The sequence below is a fragment of the Ambystoma mexicanum genome, chromosome 3q (assembly GCF_040938575.1).
Source record: "Ambystoma mexicanum isolate Mex_15411 chromosome 3q, UKY_AmexF1_1, whole genome shotgun sequence".
NCBI lineage: Eukaryota > Metazoa > Chordata > Amphibia > Caudata > Ambystomatidae > Ambystoma > Ambystoma mexicanum.
In genome coordinates this window covers 494,128,806-494,147,776 of record NC_090926.1, presented here as the reverse complement: position 1 = coordinate 494,147,776, position 18,971 = coordinate 494,128,806, and the positions used below count along the sequence as shown (strand labels likewise).

The following is an 18,971-nucleotide window of genomic DNA, read 5'->3' as shown; positions in this document are numbered from 1 at the left end:
CAGGGTACACAAATCTAATAATTGCACCTCCAGCATACAGCAGGAGGGATGGGCAGAATGAAACTGGACAGACAGTTGAGTGAACTAAACGTGCAGGAGGTAAAAAAAAAAATATATATTTTAAAAGCGCACAGCGAGATCCAAGCATGCATAAAAGAGCGACATGGGGATGGAGGGGAGACAGGAGTACCGAACAAGTGGGTAGGCACACAAATATTGCTTAAACTAGACAGGAAGGTAGAGGGACAAGTGGGAGGTCCTAATAAGGAAGGAATGGGTAAGAACACAAGTGAAGCAAGGGAATGGGCAGCGAGAATCGAAGTAGAGGGAAGAGGGGAGGAAAAGGAGGAATGCAACAGTACAAAGGGGAAAAAGAAGGCAGAAGCACGAGAGCACAAACAGCGAGAGATGCAGAGAGCTTGAGGACATGGCAAGAAAAAAAAGTGGAAAAAGAGGGAAGAGAGGATGTTACAAGTGGAACAGCTACTTGGAGAAAGACAGCACCGGGAGGAAGAGAAGTGCGGTGTGAGGGAAGGGCGAGTGAAGTTGGGTTTAGCACATTTATGTGACAAGGAGAGAAGCAAGGAGAGAGACCAGGGCAGGAAATCTAGTAGAGCCGCCATGCTGCCAGATAAATATTGGGTCCTCTGTGAAGAGGGGTGGGGAGCGCAGGAGTACGATTGACACAGAAGAGCAGCAGAAAGGCGCAGTATTAAGGCGACTAAGCTTCCAAGATGACAGTGGCGATACCGGGTCAGATGACCTTGTAGGGAGGATGAGGCAGTTGGGCGACCTGCCCAGCGGTCTACAGGGAAGAGCCCTGACCGAGACGATATGGGAAGCCGACAGACAAGGGTCGACAAGGATGAAAGGACACGTTGGGCTATACCACGCATGGCAGATCGTGTTACTCCATGTACGCAGAGGCTCAGGGATCTTCCAGCACTGATGGGGGAGGGTAATCGACATGGGCGTTCACTGCCAGCAGCCAGGAAACAGAGTGGGCAGACAGAACTGATGAAATTCCATTTATTGGAGAAGGGAGGGGGTGATCTCAATACATATGGCAACTGATTGACAAAGACAAATTGAGGTAGAAGTTGACTGCAGGAGTGGGGAAATTGATACACGAGAGAAGGCCAACAGCAGGCACAACACAAGCGACTTGAAACACGAGAACCGTGGGACAAAACTGAGTTTTATCATATTATGTCAAGGGTTGCCCGAGCACATGCAGAGACAGCTCACGAAGTTAGTGGGGATGGCCCATGTTCTTAAATTCAGCTCACTATTGTAGCTAATGCAAGATAAAATAATGGGAAGAAAAAGTGTGAGGAGAGAAAGCAGGGAGAGGCAAAGTTAGTGCAGAGAAAGTTGTCAAAATATAAAATGGAAGGAGATATGTTGACAAGCACGGAATGACATGGTGCCCAGCATGCACAGTATTGCCCACTAGCCACGGGGGGAGGGCGGTTTACAGAGCAGGGAGCCGCGCATCGCAGGTTGCAGAAGAGGTGGCCCCTAGGAGCTGAGAATACGGACACCAGATGCAGCACGGCCAAGAGGGATTTTCAGGAGAATACCAAAGACCAATTGGGTATGTGGACAAATGACAATTCAGGGGTGTGTAGAAGCAGGCGGGGACTGCAATAGAATGGGGGATGAAATATCAGCCCACATGTCAGGGAGAACAGATGAGTACTATGCGCTGGACCAAACAATGACAAGTGCAGACTACAGACCCACATCTGCAGTCATACCAACCCACGACAGACACCCTGGATGCAGACGCCTGTACAACCATATCCACAGGCACCACCTGTACGACAGATGCAGACTACTACACAGTCACCATGAACGGCACAGCAAAACGGTACACGCACAGAATCTATGGGAATGACGCCCAATCTGAAACTGGGGTCGACTGGTGGGTGGCAACCCATTCACAGGGGACGGAATGTCATATCCACAATAGGAAAGTCCACAGACAGACCTATGTGTTCCATCCCAGCGAGTACACCCAACCCAGCAGAGGAACCACGTATGGGGGCGACGATAGGTGACAAGACTTAATATTTCTTGTAGCCACAGGGGTGACCGAGTGCTGCATCAGGGATGGACGGTATTCAATGTCAGGCAATGCCATGAATGCACATGGATTTTCTGGGGTGACCGATTTGGTTCCTTTTATAGATCTTACACTTTCTATAGGGGGAGCATGACTTGGCTCTACCTTTATTATATTCCCGACAGACACCAGCAAACAATGGGAAGATACATGAGCAAACTTAACGTGACCCTCATTCACTGACCAAGGGATAGTATTCCACACCTGGGATTCACCTGAAAGTGATTGAAATTATTCAAGCCTATTAAAGATGCATGGTACAGAGGGGGATGCCAGCAGATTAATTATTCAGTTATGGAGCTGAAGTAATAATAGCATGGCTCTTGGGGATTCAGGGAAAACTATGGCGCCTTCCAAATGAGTACATATTCTGACCACAACTACCATTCGACGAGCCAAATGGAACACTGATCCCACTAGAATTGGAGGCAATACGTGCACAGATACAGAATAACAGTACACGGGACAGATGACACTGGACTAGCATGGAGGTCAGTGATTACAGTAGAAGGGCACAGGTCAACTACAACGATTGATTAAAAATTATTTAAAGGCAACCACCAAGATCAAAAGATGGTGTTCGACATCATCTTGGGTGAAAATACACTACAGAGAAGTACCACAGAACGGGGATGATGCTACAAGCACCACTGTAATTTCTCAAAGACTTGGCCAAGGTCCCCAGTGTCTTATTGACCACAAGTCCCTATGACACAAGGCTTTTGAAAAGGATAGGAGCAGTGAAGATACAACTTCAGCCAGGAGCCATTCTACCAAGAGCAAAGCAATACCCTTTGTCGAGGGAGGCAGACAGGCATTTACGAGACCATTGTGGTCCTAGTCAAGCAAGGCATTTTGATGCCACCGTGCAACACAGCGGTGTACCCTGTGAAGGCAGGGTGTTTGTGGCATTTTATATAGTATTTAGACTATATAACGATATTGTCGAGGCAGAATTTACTCTAGTTTCGAACCCTGCCACAATTGAATTCCTACAGAAGCTACTCACCAGTCATAGATTTGACAAATACCTTATTTCTTATACCACTCCATTCGAGAATTAAAAAAAAAAAAAAATAAAAAAAAAACACACACACTAGGCTTCCACAAGATTAATGCAAGTCCCCTTCCATATTCAACAGGGTCTTACAGATGGACTTAGGCTACGTACAGTAAGGCATATACACAGCTTGCTTTGCAGCAAAACAGAAATGCAGTGTAGGACTCTCTGCCCATGTCGACTGTAGTAGCAGAAAAGGCGTACAAGGTAGACAAAGCCAAATTACAATATTGCCAGAGGGAATTATTATATATTGGGCAAATAATATCACGTGAGGTGGAAGGGGACACCAAAAAAGTGCAAAGGCAATTTGCAAGACCCCAAAGCCCACGTCCTTAAGATAAATGAAAGTTTGTAGGCCTCCAATTACTGCAGAGCATGGGTATTTTACAACAGCACCTCCACCACACCCTTGTTAAGCGCGCTGAAAGACACGCAAGGAGGGGAGGGTACATTACAGTGGACAGAAGAAATTACAGAGGCATTTGAGGAGCTGAAGACTGCAGTATGCACACTACAGTGTTAGGAATCCCATACTATCAAGACAAATTCTACTTATCCTCACATTCCAATGGAGTAATGACGACCACAGCACCGACAGAAAATAACCATGGGTCACAAAACATTAGCATATTACAGTGGGAAACTAGACCAAGTGACGACACTACCCTTGTGAACAGGCACTAGCTGTGACCACATTTGCAGTGGAGAAATCAGCAAGTATTACCATGGGATACAGCACCACTCTTTGTGGAGCATGCTCCTTTTGCAATACTAAAAACCCCAAAAGTACACAGACCTACACAAAGGACCTCCACTATTATGAGGCAATACTGTCAAACCTAGCTATCAACGTAGCGAGGTGCCGATTGGTAAACCCGGCGACATTTGTCACAAAGCCCATAGAGGAAGGGGACTACGTACACCACTGCACCGCTAACATGAAAAATCATGACAACATCCCGAAGGTAAATGAGAACACACATGGAGGTGGTGTCAATAGATCAGACCACCGGAGAAAGACGTACTGGGACGGCAGTAGTGAAGCTAAAGGAGATTGAGACAAGTGAGGTGGTAATAAGCTTACCGTCACATTGGGAGCACAAGCTGCTGAACTAGTAGCCCTAATACTGGCATTGGAGTGAAGCAAGAATAAGGCAGTGACTGTATATTCCAATTCAGCTTACATGACGTCTTACAGTGCCCTCTGAGAAGTCACGTTGGCTAAGGAGGGGCTTTCGATGTGCTGATGGGTTACCAGTGCAACACGCACTCGTATTGGGCAGATTGATAGACGCGCTCCAATTCCCAATGAGCATAGCAGTTGTGAAATGTCAGGCCCACACGAAGGGGGAGAAAGCAGTCTCCAGGGGCAACAAGGTAGCGGAGGAAAAACGCACCACATATTTTGAGGACATCTTCGAGATGAACACCCCATCTCATAGACATCCTTCAACACAATTGTTCATACATAGTTATGCGATCAACAGAGTCATACCTTGCCCAATGGGTCCATTCCAACACCTTCATGCTGCTACATGATAGCATTGTGCCCATTTTCCCGATGGATCGAAGCCGGTCCCTATTCCCATCCTGATGCCATTCGAGCAGCAAAACTCCTGGTTCAGGAAATGTTCCCACAATGGGGCGTGTGGGAGGTCCTGCGGGTTGGACAACGGTCCTCACTTCGACAATGAGATGTTTCATCACATCACAACCTTGCTAGGGATACAAAACAGATGCTCCTGTGCATATCACCCTGTGCAAGCAAACTGGGTGTGCGCGCCTCAATGGGCTGCCCAAGGAGACCCTAGCCAAAATAAAGAAAACGCTGAGTAAGAGCTGGCTATACCGTTTACCCTTGGCTCTATTCACATTGCGCAACAAACTAGGGGCCGACCACCATTTAACACCACATGAGGTGGTAACCGGGCAGCGCATGCGATTGCCCCAGACGCCTCCACTAGGATGCTGAGAAAATGACTGATGTATTGGGACAGGAAATCTAAGTACAATGCTGTCTTGATGGCAAGTGCCTCATTTCTCGCCAACTACAGGGACAACTGGAGAGGCCCAAAGGAAAAGAAGGCAACAGAAAAACAAGAAACAATTGAAGCCCCAACTTTATCTGGCCAACAGTCCTTTTGCACAACTTTACGAGGATCTGGTTTAACCCTATAGGTGCCATGGGCATTTCCCCCCAGTGCCAAGGCCTTTTTTGGTATGTGGCCATTCAATGCCTTGTAACTTTGTTACATGAGATCAGCCAAATTTGGCCACTTTCTTTCCCCCCAACATGTAGGCAGTCTCCACCCAGAAATCCTAGGTTGCTGTAGGGTGGGTGAGAAAAACCAAAAAGGGTGAAAATGTGTTTTTTCAAAACATGCAAATAAAATGTACAAAGAAGACTGTGGTTTTTTTCCTTGTAAGAGCTAGGAACAAATGGTTTGCTGCGCTGAATTCCCCAATTTCCGGGCTTTCAAGAACAGGTTGAGTGGAAACGAAAAATATTTTTAATGTGGTTAACAGTTTTGTTAGATGTAGGCGATTTTGGCCATTTTTGCCAATTGGACATGCATGGACGGAATGGAAGAAAAGCCGAATTGGAGGTCAGACAGGCATACATTTCTGAAAAGACGACAACATTCCAAGTTTCAGAAGGGGTGAGTTGCACAGGTTGGGCAACTAGGTAGGGGGAAAATGCCATATATTGGGGGGAAAAGTGGAAAAATTACAACAAAAAATAAAATAAAAAAAAAGTATGTGGTGGACATGGTTGGCTTGGTACGGCAATGGCTTCTATGAATTTTGAGAAAAGCAAAGCTCTGCTACATTCCCGACTCTTGCAGTTAGGAAAGCACACATTTTTTTGTAGTGTTTCACAAAACAAGCATTACCACAAGCCAAACACTGAGCCATGGTACACAGAAGTTTTATGCTTACGGCCTGAACAGACGTACTTAGAATGTGTAAATCAGGAAAACCAATGTGGTGAGGAACGGCAAGCATACATTTTTTGTATGAACACAGGTAGACCTTTTCAAGGGTAGGTGACTTGTGCAGAGTGCATGTGCCTAAAGCAGTGACTAAATGTAGGGCACATTTGGGAAATGAAAGGGTTGTGTGACAAAGGGCAAAACGTTATGAAAACCACACAAACAACAAATGTCATACCTTCCCGCGTTCCCACACGTATCCTGATGAAAACTGTACCGCACATGTGTGGGTGCACCTACCTGCTGCTTAGTGGTCTACTTTTTGGTTGAAAACAGTTTTGGCTTTAGGTTAGATTTTACATACCACACCAGTGTGGTGTGGGAAACAAAATCTCCCACATACCAGGAAGGAAAGAACCGAATGCCAATAGATCTGTACACCAGTCCGAAAGCCAAAACTCAGGTACACAGACAGTTGGCTTTGTCAACTTTCAGCCAAAACCAAAAAGAACCAATGAGATGGAATGTTCCATCTACCACCATTTCTACTTAAACACACTACAGCACATACAATCTGTAAGCAAGGCATTTATTATTGTTCTTTTATAATGTGCTTTACACCAGCGAGTGGTTTCTAAGCGCAGGATCAGATTTCGAACCTGTGTTACGCTGCTTTTTTGCTTTCTAGACAAACGCGTTGCCCCGGAGCCATCCTTACTTAATTTTATATAGAATCAGTGCTATTTTGCTGCAGGTCACAGTCCAACACATTTCAACGTGTGCCTCACAACGCCTCTGACCAGTATTCATACAAGCAACCAAAACATTACATGAATACAACTTTAACATTCACAGTAATTCTCCATAAAAAAAGGAGACCCTTTTAAAGAGTTTCTGAAGAAACCTACCTTTTTCCTGTTGAAGAGAGTGGCATCTATCATCCAGTTCTTTTATTTGTCTGTCAAGCTCTGCTTCCTTTACCAGAAAAATATTCTGCTTTGTTAAACTGTCCTGATCCTTCTCTTTGAGCAACTCCTCGGAGTGTGCAAGATCCGACTTGTACTGACGTACTTGTTCAGACAGCTGGCTTTAAAGTTAATGAAAAACAAAAATATGCCATTACAACTGCAAGAAATTGTATTATTTTTTTCAAACCTTAAATCCACTATATCGTATGAAAAGTAATTTGACGAGTAACTGCTGTTTAATACAGACGTGCACTCATTTCCCTAGCCAAATAGGGAATCAATCGTTTCATTTTAACAGGGTTGCCTACAAACTCCCATCTCTCACCTAGTGATGGCAATGACTAAGCATTCGAGGGCTACTCGTGGGCGAAGTTCATAACATGGTACTCAAGAGAATTGCAGATGTAGTGAAAAGTGAGTCACAAAAATATACTGGTCTGCAGGTTGCATGTAAGCAAACAAAGCTTGAAGTATCGAAAGGAAGATGTTCATATGAACAATCGCATTTGACAACCGATTCTGGGGTGCCACGATATAATGGGGAAAAGGGTTTAGATAAATAACGTAGCTCTCGCCAATGTTCTGATGGATGTTCCTCCCACTGTTTCATCTCCGATCTCCCTATCCACAGGGCAGCTGCTCTTCGGAAACTTTGTCCGTCAGGGGACGCAGTGCGGCTCTGCGCTCGTGTTGCCCGATGCCGATACGCACCAGACAAGATGTCTGGCCATTCTACAGAGATGCTGCACCTCAGGTTAGTTCCACCCTTTGATCCTCTGATGGGCCGCGGAACCGATGGTGTACTCGCCATCCTCCCACTCCATTGTTTTTGAGCACAAGGTTTATCATAGTGGTAATTATTAGCGATGTTATTTTACTAAAAGTGGCGTTTAAACATGCCCTCTTGTTGGTCTCCTATATCCGACTTCTTGCCACGGTATGTTCTCCCTCCTCCTCCCCCATTAACAAATACTGAAGTCCTGCTTCTTTGAACGTTATTTGGTCACCGCAATGTACTGCCTCCTAGACATTTGTTACAAAGTTGTGATCAATAAAAAAAAATAATGTAAAGTGAAATAGAATAGCGTCAACCACGGGACAACATGCTTTGTCCCACTACTTCCTGACAAGTAGAGCCCATGCAGCTAATCATGCAAGGACAATCTCACTGGAACAGGGTGCAGAACCCCATGACAAAGTCTGATCACTTAATACATAGTCTGCCTCCCCGCCCTCCATTGAGGCCTCAATTACTCAAGCCCAATTGGGGGTTGATGGGGGGAGTGGGAGGTAAAACTTTTTTAAAAAGAGGCCTCCGATACCAACAATACAGTTTAGGACTTTACCTCAAATATGGGAGGATATTAAGTACCCACAACTGCCAAAGGAGAAATTAAGCAGTCAGATTGTGTACAGAGCAGGAGTGAACCAGCCAGAGGCACACGAGACACTAGGCAAATGTGTTTCCATAGGCAGAAAGGCGCTACTTAAACCACCCACTGTTGCATAGTAGACACTGCCATGGTGGAAGAACAGAAGAGTGGGTGGGATGGGTGGAGGAGAACCGTTGGCATTGTAAAGTAGACTGCTAGGAAAGATGTCCCTTTTGCTGCTTTCCTTCCATACACTTCTATGGGACACCCTTGACAATTGGTTTGTTTTCAATCCAGACCTGCCTTTCTGGAGGCAAGTAAAGCCTTCTGCTTTACTTTGCTGTCTTTTGTCTCATTCTAAGGGGAAAGTCCATAAGACTATCAGTATGAGAGATTGTGGAGCTCATTTTTTAGTTTGTAATTGTGGCAGGACTTACACTTGTGCAACTGGTCCCCACCACCATATTTTCCTCATTTGCACAGCAAGTGCAAAAGTAAGGTAAAAAGGCACAACGCTGTGCAAATTAAGTAAACACTGCCTGCCGTGGATTACTATTATGTCCGCCAGGTTTTTGCAGGTGTATAAAGGTAAACTTATTATAGGAACCGCCAGCATTGTATAGCAGGGAGGGATCAGCAGGAACATTTCGCCCCTCTCTGCCATACAAATTAAGGTAAATTGGGTGCTACATGAAAGGAAGACATTCTCCATCTTCTAGTAAGGGTGTGACATTTGCCTAGAGACTTCATTTGCTTAAGGCCTGAAAAATCATTGAATTTCTTTAATGCGTCTAACTGAAATTATTGGTGTTGCTCTGTGTGGACTCATTGTAGCCCTAAACCACTCCAGGCCCCCCCACCCCCAATCTAAGCCGTGCCGCTCTACCACCATACAGTAATTGGTTTTGACTAGACTAGCGTCTTCCCTGTTCACTAGGAGGTTGGCCTCCTAAAATCCACCCCAAGAGTGCACTTTGGAAATCCATCTGAACACCAAGCCGCTGCCAAGTGCTCTTTATTGGCCCATCCAAGGGGGTGAGGTTTGTCCAGTGTTCGCTGTGTGCACTGGCTGTTAATAGGCACCATTACAGGGAAACTGGAGGAAAGCAGATGCGATTTGCTTGCATTAAGGACCTAGCACTTACAAAGCAAAGAACAGCAACAAAGTTACCTGATTTCAGCCATATTCTCCAAAAGCTTTTTCTCAGTTTCTGCCTGTTCTTCAATCAACTTCTCCTTTGACTGTTCAATGACAACTCTGCAATAATGTAAAGAGTCAAAAAATGGCCCACAAGTCTACCCCAAATTGCCAATATTTTGCTGAGCAAGACCAGAATACCCATGTGGACGAGGCAAGCAGGGTGATGGGGAAAGGTACTAATTGGTGACCGTGCAAAAATGCAATCACAAACTGAATCACCCAAAAATTAAGCAGCAGATGAACTGAAGATTTTTACATACAATATGAACTAACGACTTCACTGGATTCATTAGCATGTTAGTTACATCCAACAGTAATACGAAAGCTACTAAGTTGTAAAGCATCATTTATATTACCAGGTTAAAAAGTTTGTGCCTCCAAGAATGAATGACTGTGGGTCATTTTGCAGTGGTCCATGGAAATTTGCAGTGGTCCATGGAAAGGGGGTGGGGAGGGGTAATGTGTTCATAAACAGTTACGGATACTGTGCATTGGGAGCAATGCTCCATTTTGAAACTAGTTTATATGAGTGCGAGTTGGACGCACAAGAAAAATCAGGGCAGTCAAAACAACCAACATTCAGATGCGTACTATTAAAGGAATTGCAGCACATTGCAATTGTATTGTGATGCACTACCAAACTTGCTGTGCACAATATCATCGGAAGATATCGGTTCACACAAACTAAATGCAATGCAGATGGCACCATGCTATTGTTGAGGTCCTGAAACCATGATGGCAAAACTATTTTAAAACTTACATTTTCTCTTCAAGGTGAGACTCCCGTTCCAGGGCCGCTTTCAGCTCACTTCGAGCATCTTCCAGCCTCAGTTCCATGGCTGCAAGTTTTTCAGCAAGCACCTGTTGATGAGAATAATATCACCAATTAGCAGATCAGTGACCTGTAATGTAGATAGAGTCTGCCAAACATTCAAAAACAGGCTGCACACAAAGGTCGAAGGAGATGCCCAGATTACCTAACCCATAACCCCTGGAATCACTACCTGCCATAGAGAAGGTAACTTTTGTGCAAATCCTAGAAACTGCAAGAGTCTAAAAATATTAAGCCCACAAACTCAGACGCATGCACCAGCTGCGGAGGGCTTTTCAATATAAATGTGTTGTGTTTAGCACCTCTGCCATCCTCATGCATCTCGTTTAACTGAGAACCCTAGTTTACAGGAGAATGCACTCATCTGTTGTCCCCGGATTACCGCCGTCATATACTTAAAATGGCAAACCTGTGAGAATACATAGTCTTCCCCCCAAAACAAATCTGAGAGGCTCTCATTGAATTTAGCCTGGGCTAGGGGCGAGGAATGGTGGGGAAAACAGCTATGTGCCCAGTCATTTCACTTCCTATGGGAGGGTTACACATTTTTGTATTATAGCAGCGCACCAAACCCGGAGGTATCAGGGCGCTAGTTACAGTAAGTGTGAAGTGACATACTTCAGAGTGCAAGATTTCTTACACGGATTACATCAGTAATGCTGGTCAGAAGCAGAAAGTCTGGAAAAGCCACACACATGGTATGGGGCATGGGACTACAGGCAAACATATACATGGGTGTCAAGCTATAGGTAAATGCAAAGTATGGAAAAGCCACGCCTCTAGGTACAGGGGGCTACTTCGGATATGCAGGTAGCAGTGAGCAAAAATAGTTACATGTTCGTAAAAAGGTGGAACATACTTAGGCCAAACCACGCCTCATGGTACGGGGTTAGCATGTGCAGAGTCAAGGAGGCAAAATACAATGAGCTGCCCCAACCCATGGTGCTACAAAAGTATGCTGGGTCAAATAAGATAATATTGAGCTGTCCCCCTCAAGGTGCATGTGGCTGCACAATTATACATGGTCAAGTCGGTAAAATACATTACAGGGCCGCGGTGGATGAACAACCACCAGCTGGAAGACAGGATAAGTATGAATGCAGGAGCTGGCAGAGCCTCGCCTCATGGTGGTGGGGCGGGGGTCTACAGACAAATGCGATAAGTACGAGACAGTGGGGTAAAAAACGAATGCAACATCGGGCTGAATAAAGGGTCTAAATCAGTAGCGTGCAGCTGATGCAGCACAAGGCTGAATAAAGCGTCAAAAACCGAAATCGTCGTCCAGTTACAAAGCAAAATACAGCAGAAGGCGGTTGAGGGATATGCTGTTAGACAAGCGCGATCAAGGCGCTCCGCGTGAGATGGAGGATGCTGGGTCCATTGGGAGATACACATGCGGCGAAGTCAGACGTGTGCAGAACTCGGCCACTGTGAGGCTGGTTACATCAAGGGAAAAGCGCGACTGCGAGAAGGAGCCACGGACTTCCATGCGAGGCAGTAGACCGGCACCATTACCTGCAGCGGCATGGGTCATGCCAAGCTCTAGTACATGTAGCAGATGCTAGGTGGCAAACCCGAAATGTTCTTAATTATCAGATGCGTGGGCGGACCCACGCAGGGGCTTCCCCATCCTAAAGGATGATGTGCACCGGACCCACCAATCAGTACTTAACTCACAAACTCACAACTCCTCCCACCTCCCAGTCTGCCTCACAAAATCCATCACCACACTGTTCCTTCTCCTGCCTCTCACCCAGTCATCTCCCAGCAAAGCCTTCCCACTCAGCTCAGCCACACCCAGCGCAGACAACCGAACCCTCATCAATTCTCTCTCCTCAACATGTCTCACACTGAAGCAGAAAATGTCCCACAGTCTCAGGCACCCCACACAATCCCTCGACTCACGCTTCCCTACTCGAAACACAGTCATTCAGCCCCACATGTCCTATCCTCAACCGATTCAGCATCACCTCTTCCCCCCCTCCTCCATTCCAGGCTCCCCGCACCCACCTTCACTGACACTTTCCCACAAACACCGAACATCCACCTGCCCTGCCACTCTTCCATGACCCGTCTCACCACCACAGCATTTACTTCATCCACACTCTAAGGCAGCCTCGCATCAATCGCTCCCCTGCTCATACCCTCACATGCCGCCCGATCCACCAACTCATTACCCAAAATGCCACTGTGCCGATATGAACAGAGTAGGGGTAGCATGTCAAGGTTAGAAGGAGGAGGGGAGGAGAAGGAAGAGGATGCGCATTGTGGGTGGGCAGGAGAATGCAAAGGTGATGCCGTAGTTGGAGAGGATCTCCTTACCTTATGATGCCATGGGGGTATGCAATGTGGAGCGGATAATGTACACGTCAGGGACCTGCTAGGAAGCAAAAAAGTAATTTGTTTTGCTAATATGTATTAAAATGTTATTTCATCTTAAAATGACTCTTGAGATCAGGCAGCAATATTACAACTCCTTCCTGTGCTACTGCTTCGCTGATCATGGATTAGAAAATATCAGGAACCACGTGGGTAGAAGCAAGGGGAAGACTATTTGTTCATATACCATTTGTGTTGGGTTGATTTTTACTCAATTTTCTGTTGGGCAAATGTTTTGTTTAGCGAGTAAAATAAGGCGGCATGTATGCCTCTGCTCCGTAAAGCTGGCTTTGATTAAGTCTTGTCACACCTCTGTGCACAGGACAAGGTCATGCGATTATGGTATTTTTGATATATAGCACCTATGCACAGCCAAGTGTTGCAAAGCGCTCAAGGAGGGTGGGAACAGGGAGAATAAAAAAATATATACATCGCTCAGAGCCCTTGAAAATCTGAGACGATAATAGTCTGCACAGGCAGAGTAAGTGCATAAACTACATGTAACAGTATGGGATTTTAAAAAAAATAAATAAAAGTATTTAGTTGGGGGGCGTGGCCAGCAGAGGGATGAGACAGACTGAGTGTCGCGACCGCAGCTTACATCCTGGCAAAACCGCCTGTTTTCAGCCTTTGCCGGGTCTACAAGTACCCCGCCCGTGTGACAGACATCCTGGGGCTTAACCTGACCACAGAACGACAAGAATCTGACACGTGGAAAAGAGTTCGGAGCGTGTGAAAGTTGAAGCAGTGGCTGATCAAGCATCCCCAAAAGGGCCACCTAGCCTGCGGGCGGTGCAGTGAGCGGCACGGCGGATGGGCTCCACACCTGCAGTGAAGAGGGACTGCTGCCCAGTGATTGATCTGATTAGCCGCTGGCCTGAGAAAGAAATTCCCCCCCCCCTCCCCAACACCAGCTGGGCGGTGTGTGCCCCTACCATGGACCTGCGGCGGCCACTGCCCGGGAGGCTGGACTGGCGCGCCTCGTGGCGGGAGCCTCCAGTGGGTGTACCGGGGCTGGGAGGCACCGTGCAAGCCGATGCTGGACGTGATCCGGCCTTGCGGCACCCGCGCTGCCCCTGCCCTGCCGCAGCTTCCACGAGGGCGGATGCCCAAGAAGCATAAGGAATGAAGGAGGATCGATAATGGAGGAGAACTGCCGTCACGCTGCCTGCCCAGTGAGTGCCCCCTCGGATACCCATGCAGAACAACCCCCCCCCCTCCCACCAGCCCACATACTATCGAGAGTGCGAGGACCGAGGGGCCGGCGGCGCGTATCACGCGCCGAGCTAGCAAGCTCCCTTCCAGCCCACCCGGGGTTAAGCATTCAGCCGCGCAGCCCCTCAAATAATAAGGGCAAATGCTACCCGGCACAAAGTCTGGAGGACTCGCGTGGTAATGCGGTAAAGGCACAAATTACGTTCGGAGGCAGAGCCTCTTCCCCAACTAGGAGCCTATCTGGGAGGCACCACGCGACCCCCCCCTACGCAACCGCAGCACACATCAGCCTGAGCAGATAACCAGACGACTGGCGGTATACCACACGCTGAGCTGCCCTCCCCCCCCACCACTGTTTGCTTTCTTCTGGCTGTGCATCTCCCTCTACACCACGAAAGGTAGCATCCGCCCCCCCCACCCCAACCACGTATTGCAGGGGTAGCTATTGTTCAGTTCAGAATATGTAAGTTGTCCAGTTGACAGCTGAAAGTTTTGATGTTCGGGCGACCAATGCTTCTGGTTGGGAGGAGTATAGGGTGGGCGTTATGGGTTTGTTCAGTTAAGAATCGGATTTGTCAAGCACAATACAAACCAAAGTCAGACAAGAGGGCAATAACACCCACAAAATCTAGTGCAACCTGCCAGGCCACCTCCTTCAGCACACACTTTTCCCACTACAAATGATCATGGCAACTCGTAGCCCAGTCGCTTGTATCCCCAGGATCCTCAAGTTCATGACATGGAATGTCAATAGCCTAGGTACGGAGTCAAACGTCTGCTTGTCATGCAGTACCTAAATAGGCACGCCCCGGATAGTTTTTTGACTGAAACCCACCTGGCAGGTACTAACTGCACCCTATTCAAGTGCACCAATTGCAGGCTTGCATTACATGCCGGCTTCACCACGGGCTCCCGAGGTGTCATGATACTAGTACACAAGAGGCTTCCCTTCCATCTTAATACCATCCCTCAAGACACGGGCGGTAAATATGTATGCGTGACAGGCACACTTTGGGAACAATCTATCGCGTTGTTGGCAATTTACGCACCGCCCACCCTAGTATCCCCACTACTCATCAACATCTCCCCACTAATCACTGAAGACACGTCCAACATTATGGTTAAAGGAGGAGACTTTAACAAAGTCATGAACACTCCACTAGATTGCTCACATCTACATGGTAGGAACCCCAGCACACCCACCAAGCTTGCCACATTTACAAATGCCCTCGGCATGCGGGATGCCTGGAGTGACCTCCATCCCAATGACAGAATAGTCCTATCACTCTGGGGCACACGCCTCACTTTCTAGATTACATTATTTCTTCATATTGTCAATTGACATACATAGGGCACAAGAGGCATAGCTACCTCCCAGAGGATTCTGACCACTTCCCACTGGAACTAGCCCTCAATACATCCAGGCCAACACCCCCTCCCTGCTGGCACCTTCATTACTATTTAGGCATCCCCGAACTGGGAGAAAAAAAAAAACATACTTTGAACTAAATGCACCATCCACATCAGACCATGGGGTGCTGTGGGAGACGTACAAAGCAGTACTTAGAGGTGAAGTCATCTCATGGACTACCGCATAAATAAAAGAGACAGCTCTTAAAGATACAAGAGGCAGAACAGCAGGTAAAGCAGGCAGAAGGGGTACACATAGCACAAGACACTTTCCACACAAACCTACTTCTGGCACAGAATCGCCTACAGAACGTAGCCCTAGATAATGCGCGGCAAGCGCATAGTACGATGAGGGCGAGGATATACGAAAAGGGGAATAAAGCCAACAAGATGCTGGCGTGGTTAGAACTCAGAAAACAGGGCCACAGCCAAGTTAGGAAGCTCGAAACAGGGGCGCCAAACTCACTAGTGTCAGACCTAGACACAGCAGGGAGATTTGCAGCCTACTATGCCGAACTGTACAAGTCACCCAGCACCCCCATGGACACCTCGATTTTGGAGGAAATTGCCCTTCCCACTTTGGCCACAGCACAGCAGGACCCCCTCCACCCTAGAGAGGGACATCACTGAGGAGAAGGTACCGAGCGCTATGGCTGGACTCCAATCCGGCAACACTCCGGGCCCAAGCGGCTTTCTGGTTGAGCTGTGGCGTAAGGTGGGAACAAATGTAATTGCCCCACACCTATTGTGCATGTACCAACACGCAAAGAACCAACGCACTGTCGCCGGACCTAAGAGAAGTAGTTCATACAGGCCTATTTCACTTATAAACAGTGAAACCAAAATATTAGCTAGGGTGCTGGTGTACCAACCGCAGCAGGTCATTCCTTCATTGGTCCACCCGGATCAATGCGGCCTCATGCCCCAGAAATCAACCCATATGAACATATATAGGTTACATTCAGCCCTGGAAAGGGCAGGCTTTGGGGTCCGCACGCTCTATTGGCAATCGACTTTGAAAAGGCCTTTGACCCATTACGCTGGGAAGCCATCTGGGAAATAATGACCCGCATGGGATTCGGCCAACACTTTATGAGCTGGGTCCAATTACTATACAGCTGCCCTGGTGTTAGAATCAAAGTGAATGGCTGGCAATCAGATCCCTTTTCGTTAGGCAGAGGCACGAGGCAGGGCTGCCCTCTGTCATTCATGATCTTTGCAATCGCCATAGAACCTCTGGCTATAGTCCTGCGAAATACCCCACTTGGGAAGGTATCCAATGGTCAGACACATGGGAGGACAGGGTCTCGCTCTACTCGGATGACCTGCTAATTTACCTGAAAGACCCGAGTAACTCCTGTCACAGAGTCTCACACACATGTTAAAAAGGTATGAGGCCTTTTGAGGGCTTTGCGTAAACTGGTCCAAATCAATGCCATTTCCAGAGGGGTACGCAACTGCCCCAACACCAACAAACTGTCCTTTCCGCATTGTACCTGAACAAGTCAAATATCTCTGGGTACAAATCACAAAAACCTCAGATTACATACCCAACAAACTATATCCCATTGGAAATAGGTTCGCGGAGGACACCTGCCACTGGATCTCGTGACGCTGCTGGGTAGAGCGGCCCTGTTCAAAATGATTGCCCTCCCTAGATTTCTGTATATCCTACAAAATGCACCACTCCACATCCCAAAGCGATTGTACCATCCGGAAGCTAATGTGCGGGGGTCACCCACAGATAGCGCTCTCCACACTACAAAGGTCCATCTGGGAAGGGGGAATCTGACTACCTAGGTTACAAACATACTACTGGGTGGGGCAGATGGTGGTAGTGAAAGACATGCTCCACGGGGACGCAAACCTACCACACAGAGGAATCAACGCTGATGGCACGATATCCTCCCGGAACTTCTGTATCACAACCTAGACAACACGACACCCCCCACCCCCCGTCCCCCTCGATGTCAACACAAATCACCAGAATCTGGACGGAAACACACCAGTTCATGGGTTGGGACTTGAAGCTGACACCGGCACAACCCCTTTGGAACAATAGATTGCTCCCAGAAATGAGCAAACTGCCCAAATGGCCGGTCTGGAACCAGCAAGGGGTAGCAAGGATCGGGGATATAGTACGGGAGAACAGGATAGTCCCGTTAGAGACTACAGGCTGACCTCTCCCTTCCGCACACGGAAATATATCATTTCACTCAAATGAAACACGCACTGCAATCCAATCTACAGAACATGAGACATGCCGGAATACACCCCGATGGAACGCAACATTGTTCGGGAACAAATTAAAGCACACAATCACCTCTGTGTACAATGCGATCACATCCTTCGCCACACTGGAAATAGCTGGCCTCAAGGCCAAATGGGAGAGGGATGTAGGGACACTACAACCGGAGAACTGGGTTGAGGCGCTGATGTACCCCCGTGAGGTAACCATATTGTCTAGGCTTAGACTGGTTCAATTGAAAATCCTACACCGCACATACTACCCAAGAATAGCCTTGTTTTGGTGGGGTAGAGCCTCAGACCCGCGATGCCTGCAGTGCAAAAGGGAAGAAGGGACCTTTTTTCATATACTATGGGAATGTGACAACGTCCAACAGCTCTGGCGGAAATGCTGCCATAAAATGAGTCATGGGCAAACCAGTATTGAGGGAACCAAAACATTTGCTGCTAGCTGTCTGATGAAAGCGACTTGTCCCGATATGATATGAGAAGCTGCTCTGGTCGACAGCTATGGCTGTACTTAGAAGGAACATTGCTGAATTGTGGGGATCAGAGCGGACGCCAAGCTATGAACAGTGGGTCACGGACGTGGACGCATGTGCAGCAATGGAGCACAGTATACGCAGTGAGAGGGTGCCCACAGAAGGTGCACAAAATATGGTAAAGGTGGGAGGAAGCCCGTTGAGTCAACCAAGGAGCAACAGAGGCTTTAGTTCTGTAGTTGACTGTGCAAACCTACGCAGATGCTAGACGTGCGCTGCACGGCCCACAAGAACCCTCAGTTTGTGCTCGACGATCCTGGGGGCTGTGCCTCCCCACCCCCCTCGTTTTGTTGTCCCTCTCTCCCTTTCCCTAAAGTGAACACATGTATGTAAAATCAATAAAAAAATTTGATTAAAAAAACAAAAATGATTTAGTTGGTTACCAAACTTTTCCATTTTGAACCATTTACATTAGCATCATTAAAAATAAACATCCAATATCGTAAAATAAAATTAAAACATTGATTAGCAGAATGAGTGACGTAACCACTGTGGTAAAGTACATACATTTGGCGACAATTAACATTGCACATGGTTCATTCAGTATGGGATATAGCAAATAAAATTGCAGAATCAGCATCTGGTCTAACAGTACAATTAGGGTGAAGACAGGAGAAACAGACAGAAAGATCTTCAGGATTGGTGTGTGTGTGGATCATGCAAGTAAACAGTGTCACAGT

General features: G+C 47.2%; 1 protein-coding gene across 3 annotated transcripts in view; it reads right to left on the bottom strand.

The window, feature by feature from the left end:
* The window catches only part of HMMR (hyaluronan mediated motility receptor), a 630,884-nt gene that overhangs the window by 413,961 nt on the left and 197,952 nt on the right, over positions 1–18,971 (bottom strand). For all 3 annotated transcript variants that reach the window (XM_069654282.1, XM_069654284.1, XM_069654283.1), the window contains exons 11-13: positions 10,427–10,527; positions 9,637–9,723; positions 7,033–7,211 (exon numbers count right to left, since the gene is read on the bottom strand). In XM_069654282.1, coding sequence (XP_069510383.1) covers positions 7,033–7,211; positions 9,637–9,723; positions 10,427–10,527 — 367 coding nt within the window. The remainder of the gene's footprint in view (positions 1–7,032; positions 7,212–9,636; positions 9,724–10,426; positions 10,528–18,971) is intronic.